Raw genomic sequence first — 9,151 nt, 5'->3', positions numbered from 1 at the left:
GATTGAGAATGGGTACAAAACAAAGATCGAGATAAGGACAGCCCTATGGACAGAATATACAATTAGAAAGGCAAATGGTATGTTAGTCTTTATTGCAAGGGGGTTGGAGCATAAGAGTAAGGAAGTCTTGCTGCAATTATATAAGGCTTTGGTGAGACCACACCTGGAGTACTGTGTACAGTTTTGGTCTCCTTACCTAAGGAAGGATGTACTTGCCTTAGAGGCAGTGCAACGAAGATTCACTAGATTGATTCCTGGGATGAGAGGGTTGTCCTATAAGGAGGGATTGAGTATAATGGGCCTATATTCTCTGGTGTTTAGAAGAATAAGCGGTGATCTTATTGGAAAGTACAAAATTCTTAGAGGGCTTGACAGGGTAAATGCTGCAAGACTGTTTCTCCTGGCTGGAGAGTCTAGAACTAGGGGTCATAGTCTCAGGATAAGGGGTCAAGAGGCCATATGGCCTGCTCTTGCTCCTATTTCTTATGTTCTTATAACAACCAAGAAAAGTCATGAAGATTAACAACTCGGTTTGATTGTGTTCTACATGATGACAGGCTCATGCTCAACAAATTGGTACTGTCGAAGCTTTGGTCCTTTATTTTTGCCCTCAGGTACGTCACTTTACATAAAGGAATAAGGTGAAGACAGTCAGATGAGCCGTTGTCTTATTTCCAGTGTTGGACAGAAAGCCAAGACTGGATGAATGTTGGGATTTCTCCCTAACAATTGCTCATTTGCATAAGGGATCACTCTGAGCGGAAGGTGAGGGAAGGTTAGTGTTCCATTACTGGATTGTTTTCTCCCACTTGCCCCCTTACACCATGATGCGCTATCAATTTTTCGAGGTTTGCGTCGTGGTCCTGCAAGTCATGGCCGCAGATGGTCGCATTGTCCAGATATGGGAAAGTGGCCTGCAACGCATTTTGATCGACCATCCGGTCCATCTCCCTTTGGAAGACGGAGACCCCGTTGGTGACGCCAAAGGGAACCCTAAGGAAGTGATAGAGGCGGCCGTTTGCCTCAAAGGCAGTATACTGGCGGTCCTCAGGGCGGATAGGGAGCTGGTGGTACGCTGATTTCAGGTCAATGGTCGAGAAGACGCGGTACTGCGCGATCTGGTTGACCATATCAGCTATGCGGGGGAGTGGGTAAGCGTCCAGCAGGGTGTAGCGATTTATTGTCTGGCTGTAGTCGATGACCAGGCGCTGCTTCTCGCCGGTCTTAACGACCACAACCTGGGCTCGCCAGGGGCTGGTGCTGCCCTCAATAATCCCCTCCTTCAGGAGCCGCTCCACTTCGGTTTTAATGAAAACCCTGTCCCCGGCACTGTATCGCCTGCTCTTTGTGGCGATGGGCTTACAGTCGGGGGTGAGGTTAGCAAACAGTGGGGGGTGACTGAGTGTGGAGAGGTTGCACCTGGTGCGCGGCGGGCAATTTGGAAGCTGCTGGCTGCGGACTGTGAGTGGGGGGAGGGGTCCACCGTACGCCATCGTAACACTTTTAAGGTGGCACTGAAAATCTAACCCCAGTAGAACGGCAGCGCAGAGGTGGGGCAGGACCAGAAATTTAAAATTATCGTACACAGTCCCGTCTACTAAGAGTGTCACCACGCAGTAGCCGCCAATGTCCGCCGACTGGGACTCGGAGGCCATAGAAATCCGCTGGTGCGCAGGCAGGACTGGGAGAGAGCAACGCCGCACCGTGTCGGGGTGGATGAAGCTCTCCGTGCTCCCAGAGTCAAAAAGGCAGATTGTTTCGTGACCATTTACCTTAATGTCCATTGTGGACCGGGCCAGTTGGTGCGGTCTCGCTTGGTCCAGCGTAACGGAGGCCAGCGTAGGGGTCAGTGTGTCGTTGCGGGTATCAGATGAGGCGGTGTTGGGGGCCTGCTGCGTCCCGGCTGGCGTCCAAGATGGCGGCGTCCATGATCCCCATGTGGCTGGAGGCGTCCAAAATGGCTGCTGTTCCGGTGGTTCGCACATGGCTGGGGAGGCCCAAGATGGCGGCCCGCACGGCCCACACGCGGCGCTGCTGGGGTTCGGGGTGGCTTTGGCCTTGCAGACGCTGGCGTAGTGTCCCTTCCCGCAGCCCGAGCAGATCGCATTTTTCGCCGGGCAGCGCGCTCTGGGGTGTTTGGCCTGGCCACAGAAGTAGCATTTCTGGCCTTGGGACACTGCTGTCTGGCCTTGGGACACTGCTGCGGTAGTTGGGCCGTTGCTGGGATGTGGCTGGGGTGGTACGGCGCTATGAGACGGTCCTACCGTGTACCAGGCTGTCATTCCCCGCGGCGTCCACGGTGCAGAGGAGTAGGCATCCATGCCCCGGTAGGCTGCGTCCAATGATAGTGCGAGTTCAGAGGCCTTGTTGAGGTCGAGGTCACTCTGCTCCAACAGTAGCTGTCGGGTGTAATTGGACCTGTGGCCCGCTACAAAAGCATCCCGGATAAGTTCCTCTGTGTACACGGCGGCCTTTACATCCTTACAACCACAGGCCCGGCCAAGCACAGACAGTGCCTGAAGGTATTCCTCGGTCGATTCCCCAGGTTGTTGTTTACGACTCCCCAGGAGGTGCCTGGCGTACACCTCGTTCACTGGGCGCGTGTACTGGTCCTTGAGGAGCTTGATAGCAGCTGTGTACGAGGTCGCGTCCTGGATGACCGGGTACGCTCGGTGGTTCACTTTGGAGGTCAGGACATCCAGTTTGTCCTCATCCGATTTGACCGTTGCAGCGGAGGCGATCAGGAATTTTTCAAAGCACCTAAGCCAGTGAGCAAACTTGGTGGATGCGTCCGCCTCCCGCTGGTCTAAGTCTAGGCATGCTGGTGTGAGGATCTTCTCCATTATAAAAATCTTGTTAATAAAATTGATGCGCTATCAATCACGCAAAAGACTGAGGTTAAGCGAGTAACTAACAAGCTTTTATTAACAAGAGAATGAAGGTGTGCCTCGAGTGGTGAACCAGTCCAGAATACAGAGGGACTGTGGAGCAGTCACCTTTATACCTGGACTCGTGGGAGGAGTCAGCCGAGGCATGTACAGACATGTACACAGTGGAATACAAACAGTGGTTTACCACACACCAATCAATAAAAAGCTACCTAATTTATTTAATCAAAGACAAAATTGAGATTTAAGGGAGGAAGTTTTGCCCAGTTCAGAAATTGGTACTGAAGGGACATTTGACCTAAAGCTACAGGGCAAGTCCAAGTTAGTGTGACTTTTTTTTCTATAACTAAAATGAGTAAATAGAATTTGCTTCTGGTGCTGGTGGGAATTCAAACGAATGGTATTTACATTTTGAGGTTAGTTAGGCACAGAGGGGTTGCAGTTGTCGGGGGAATGGGTGGGACTCATGATACGTGCAGAGTACGATATGTGAGCCATCATGAATCCTCAATGTATGCAGGGGCAGCAGAATTTTGCACTAAGTTTTGTAAATTTGAGTTGCTGGAGCAAAGGATCTCTGCTTGGAGAGTAATTGTCCACATTCCACAGCAATAGGGAGGATAGCGGTGTCTGGATTGTACTCGACGGAATGTAATCGTCCAAGAGGCAGTGGCAGACAGGTGAGAATGCAGGGATAGTGTAGGAAGAGAGAAGTGGGAGACCATCCTCGGCTAGTAATTTCTGGACACATGCTGGACAGGCTAAGGAGAGGACAATTAGGAAGATCAACACGTGACTGCTGGACTGGTCCAGGAGTTTTCTTTTCCGGTATTCGTGTCAGCTTTAGAACAATGAAAGAAGGAACCTGAATGGAACTGGCACCAATATTCATGTGGAGAGAGTAGATAGAGCAGTGGGGAAGGATTTAAACTGGTGTGACACTGGGAAGGGAAAGTCTAGCCTTGGGATTGGAGAGGGAGAGCATTATTGATAAAGCTAGGGTGTCTCCTTGGCAGCCCTCATTCCACTCCTTTGAGCATGTAATCTAGGCTGACAGTACAGTACTGAGGGAGCAATATATTTTCAGAGGTACTGTCTTTTGGATGAGGCATTAAACTGAGGCTCCATCTATCTGTTCAGGTAGACGTAAAAGATCCCATGGCACTATTCAAATATTCAAAGAAGGGAAAGGGAATTCTCCTGGTGTCTTGGCCAACATTTATCTCTCAGCCAAGCAATACCTTCAACAACAGATTATCTGGTCATTTATCTCATTACTGTTTATAGGACCTTGCTGTGTGCACATTGACTCCCATGTTTGCCTACATAACAGTAACTACACTTCAAAAAGTAATTACTTGTAAAGTGCTTTGAGATGTCCTGAGGATGTGAAAGCTGCTTAAACATGCAAGTTTTTCTTCTTGATGTCAAGAAATTCTTCACTTAAAGAATGGAATGGATAATATATGCTGAAACCTTAGATTCATTTAAGAAACAGTTAGATGATTTGATTGGAGGGCTGTAGTGCCTTTCTGGATGGCTAAGCTAAGATGGGCCAAATGACTTTATTTGTATCTAACAGCATATCTCACCCATAGAAGAGCACCATCCTACTCTAGTAATGTAGCAACCTTAGTTTGTGTGTGTGTGACTAACAATTCCATTAAATTCCAAGTGACAAATTTTGGGCAGTTTGTACTTTGAGCTAGGAACTGGGTTATGATTGTGCAAATTAATTTTACAAATGATTTTTATAGTTAATATAAGATACTGCATTTACCCCATCAGCGTGTGCAGGTTAAAGACAGTACTTGAACCTACTGCATACCTAATTTCCATTTTAACTTTAATGGAAAACCTGTCTGCTTCAACTTTAGACTATGCTGAGAGACTGTGATGTATGTGAGATGTTGGGTAATGTACTTCCTGGTCATTGTTATCTCCTGGAACTCGGTTTTGATCACCTTTGGCTGTTGGAGAGGAATTTCACAAAGTATTTTTTCCCCCGAATTGGCCTAAGTTATTTTACATCTGTTTTTTGCATCTCTTCGGAGAATACATGTCTTTTAATGGGTGGGGGAGCATCGAGGATCATGTTGCTTAGTTAGCAACATGGCTGAATGGGATAGACTTATGTTGGCAACTATCTCTGTGCTGCCTGACTGGATCAAATGGAACATTCCTGGCAGAATGCTGGCTGACTGGTGTCCAATTCCCCCTCCCAGCTCTCTATGTTGCCCCTATACCCAAGTATTACATAGAATTTACAGCACAGAAACAGGCCATTTGGCTCAACAGGTCTATGACGGTGTTTATGTTCCACATGAACCTCCTTCCCACCTTACTTCATCTCGCCCTATCACCATATCCTTCTATTCCTTTCTTCCTCATGTAGCTAACTAGCTTCCCCTTAAATGGATCATTAAGGTAGGAACAAGTACACCCATTTAGTTTATGCCCATGTGAAGAATGACCATGGATTCTTTTGGCAAGGGAAGGCTTGTGTATTGGGTGGCTACAAATAAAAGTAGATATGGTTAGTATTCCAACATTCTATGTTAACATATTCACTCTAAGCAGGGCCTAGCAACCCCAGTGTCTGCCTTAAAATAACACAAAAAAATTAAGATAAATTGCAACTGCTAGAAGTCTGAAATAAGAGTAGACAGTGCAGGAAATAATGTACAAGTCTGCGAGCACCCAGAAAGGAAAAGTGAGCTTATCTTCCTATTTCACCCCTTAGTTCTCAGCTCTTTCCAGTTTTTAAAACAAAACCTGTTTGCAGTCTTTTCAACCCATGAACTGCTTTCCTGTAACATGCGTTACTAATCCTGGTTGGTTTTACTGTGGTTCTCTCCTTTTCTCTTCCGGTTGAGTTCTGGTGGAGTTGCGTCCCAACTGTCAAAACGTCTCTTTTTTGAATATTAATGGACAGCTGTGTATTTCGCGCAACTTCCGTGCTTGTACCAAAACGGTAAGAACTGAGGTTATACCTGTCGGGAAAGATTGAACAGGCTAGGGCTCGTGAAGGCTGAGGGGTGACCTGATAGAGGTCCTTAAGATTATGAAAGGATTTGACAAGGTAGACAAAGAGATGTTTCTACTTGTGCGGAGACCAAAACTAGGTGGGTATAAATATAAGATAGTCACTAACAAATCCAATAGGGAATTCAGGAGAAACTTCTTTACCCAGAGAAAGGTTAGAATGTAGAACTCACTACCACAAAGCAGCCCACTTGATTGGCACCCCATCCACCACCTTAAACATTCACTCCCTCCACCACTAGTGTACTGTAGCTGCAGTGTGTACCATCTACACGATGCACTGCAGCAACTCGCCAAGGCTTCTTCAACAGCACCTCCAAAACCTCCACCACCTAGAAGGACAAGGGAGCAGGCGCATGGAACACCATCACCTCCAAATTCCCCTCCAAGTTACACACCAGACTGACTTGGAAATCTATCACTGTTCCTTCATCGTCGCTGGGTCAAAATCTTGGAACTCACACCCTAACAGCACTGTGGGAGTACCTTCACCACTTGGACTGTAGCGGTTCAAGACGATGGCTCACCACCACTTTCTCAAGGGCAATTAGAGATGGGCAATAAATGCTGGCCTTGCCAGCGCTGCCCACATCCCATGAACAAATAAAAAAAACAAGGAGTAGTTGAGGCCAATAGCATAGCTGCATTTAAGTGGAAGTTAGAAAACATATGAGGGAGAAAGTAATAGAAGGTTATGCTGATAGGGTTAGATGAATAGGGGTGGGAGGAGGTGCGTGTGGGGCATTAACACATAGACCTATTGAGCCTCATGGCCTGTTTCTTTGCTGTACATTCTATGTAACCAGCCCACCGGCCACAGCTACGGCACTAAAACAGTTAACGGGAGGATGGTAATAAATCTGAGTAATAGCTGTCCCTGAAATGTCCCAACTTCTCCACCCTGCACTGTTTGGAGGCACAGGGTGGGTGTTGAGTTTGCAGATAAGGGTAAGAGAGTATTAAGGAGGCGGGTCGTGTGGAGGGGCCTCTTGTGTGTTTAGCTTTTGTGGAGCTGTGAATGTTACAGCCAACGCCTATGCATATGTGGGGTCTGGAGACTGAACCACGGACCTGAAGAGAGGAAACCAGATGACACAGCTCGCTCTGCCCCCAGCGCATGGCGTGACCTTTGATTTCTGCTTCAGATTAAAAAAAATTGATCGCTTGAATAGATCTAGAGAGAGAAACAAAAACGCCTCGATTTATACTTCCAGCGCTCAATTTGGTCTGTAGATCTCGCCTACCAGGGCACAGTTATTGAAACCGCAAGCCTGCAAGTGTGATATTCGGTCTCGATTCGAAGGATTGCACATCACAGTATTAACTGGAAAAAAAATCTCCTCTCCCCACCGACCCCTTCCCCCACCCAAACCAACGCAGGGCCTGGTGTCCAGCCGGTGCTCAGTTCCAAATGTCAGTGGTCAGTATGTTTGGAAGAGTTCAACTTCACTCCATACTCATCCTGGCCGTTACTTGCACAGGTAAGTGTCTTCATTTTTACAAGCCTTACATAGAACAAGCTGTAAATTAAACTAACAAAAAAAATCACAATTGATGTATATTATATTAAAGTATCTCACTATTTATAATTGAAGTAGTTTAATTTTGTTCTTTGGAGGGTAACAGTTCATCTGGTCGCTATATATTAAGGACAGGGGCTATTTCTAGTGGAACGGTGAAAGCAGCTCGCCAGCACTAAGCGACTGGAGGGAATGTTGTTGCCCCATTTTCCTCTCGAAGTATTAATTTCCACTTGTCCTCCCTCCCGTAAATAAATGCTTGGTGCTTTTGTTTATAGGCGCTGCCGGCAACGTGGCTCAGATGGTTGATAACAACGATGCAATCACAGGAGCGACCGTGACTTTCCGCTGCTTGTTCCCTCTGTTCAAAGATAAAAATAAAATAGCAGTCCATTGGTGGAAAGATGGTGAGCGGGAATTCTTAAACTCAAGACAAGATCCCAGGAGAAGCTTCCAGGTTGAGAGTAAAGCGAGCTCCACGTTGCGCCTTCGGGACGTGCGTTTCGGAGACGCTGGACTCTATTATTGCAGAGTGGAAGGGGAATATATTGGAAATGGAACCGGAATAAAGCTTAATGTAAAGGGTGAGTGATCATTCTCAGTGACTTGGGGAAACGGGGCAGTTACAGCTGTTTATACAAATATTAGAAATCGGGGCCAGTGAGAAATAATAGCGGCCGGTGAGATAGGACACCAGGTCATTGATATTAAACAGTGGGCCAGTGTGATGGAATAGCGGCCAGTGAGATAGGATGCGGTAGCAGTGGGATACGGAGATATAATAGCGGGCCAGTGAGATAAAACATTGGGCCAGTGAGAGAGAATAGCGGGCCAGTGAGAGAGAACAGCGGGCCAGTGAGAGAGAACATTGGGCCAGTGAGAGAGAATAGCGGGCCAGTGAGAGAGAATAGCGGGCCAGTGAGAGAGAATAACGGGCCAGTGAGATAAAACATTGGGCCAGTGAGAGAGAATAGCGGGCCAGTGAGAGAGAATAACGGGCCAGTGAGATAAAACATTGGGCCAGTGAGAGACTAGCGGGCCAGTGAGAGAGAATAGCGGACCAGTGAGAGAGAATAACAGGCCAGTGAGAGAACAGCGGACCAGTGAGATAGAATAACGGGCCAGTGAGATAAAACATTGGGCCAGTGAGAGAGAATAGCGGGCCAGTGAGAGAGAATAGCAGGCCAGTGAGAGAGAATAACGGGCCAGTGAGAGAGAATAGCGGGCCAGTGAGAGAGAATAGCGGACCAGTTAGAGAGAATAACAGGCCAGTGAGAGAATAGCGGACCAGTGATATAGAATAACGGGCCTGTGAGATAAAAGATTGGGCCAGTGAGAGAGAATAGCGGGCCAGTGAGAGAGAATAACGGGCCAGTGAGAGAGAATAACGGGCCAGTGAGAGAGAATAATGGGCCAGTGAGATAAAACATTGGGCCAGTGAGAGAGAATAGCGGGCCAGTGAGAGAGAATAGCGGGTCAGTTAGAGAGAATAACGGGCCAGTGAGAGAGAATAATGGGCCAGTGAGAGAGAATAGCGGGCCAGTGAGAGAGAATAACGGGCCAGTGAGAGAGAATAGCGGGCCAGTAAGAGAGAATAATGGGCCAGTGAGGGAGAATAGCGGACCAGTAAGAGAGAATAACAGGCCAGTGAGAGAATAGTGGACCAGTGAGATAGAATAATGGGCCAGTGAGATAAAA

At 47.5% G+C, this 9,151-nt stretch overlaps 1 protein-coding gene across 3 annotated transcripts in view; it reads left to right on the top strand.

The window, feature by feature from the left end:
• The first annotated feature begins 6,679 nt into the window (after positions 1-6,679).
• LOC147116266 (tapasin-related protein-like) overlaps positions 6,680-9,151 on the top strand; it is a 41,279-nt gene continuing 38,807 nt past the window's right edge. For all 3 annotated transcript variants that reach the window (XM_085991037.1, XM_085991036.1, XM_085991035.1), the window contains exons 1-2: positions 6,680-7,414; positions 7,732-8,037. In XM_085991037.1, the coding sequence (XP_085847163.1) occupies positions 7,345-7,414; positions 7,732-8,037 (376 nt within the window). In that variant the 5' untranslated portion in view covers positions 6,680-7,344. The remainder of the gene's footprint in view (positions 7,415-7,731; positions 8,038-9,151) is intronic.

The sequence above is a fragment of the Somniosus microcephalus genome, chromosome 6 (assembly GCF_052327205.1).
Source record: "Somniosus microcephalus isolate GS21.2 chromosome 6, FLI_Smic_1.0, whole genome shotgun sequence".
Taxonomy (NCBI): Eukaryota; Metazoa; Chordata; class Chondrichthyes; order Squaliformes; family Somniosidae; genus Somniosus; species Somniosus microcephalus.
The sequence above is the reverse complement of the archived record's forward strand: the minus strand, read 5'-3'. Positions and strand labels throughout refer to the sequence as shown.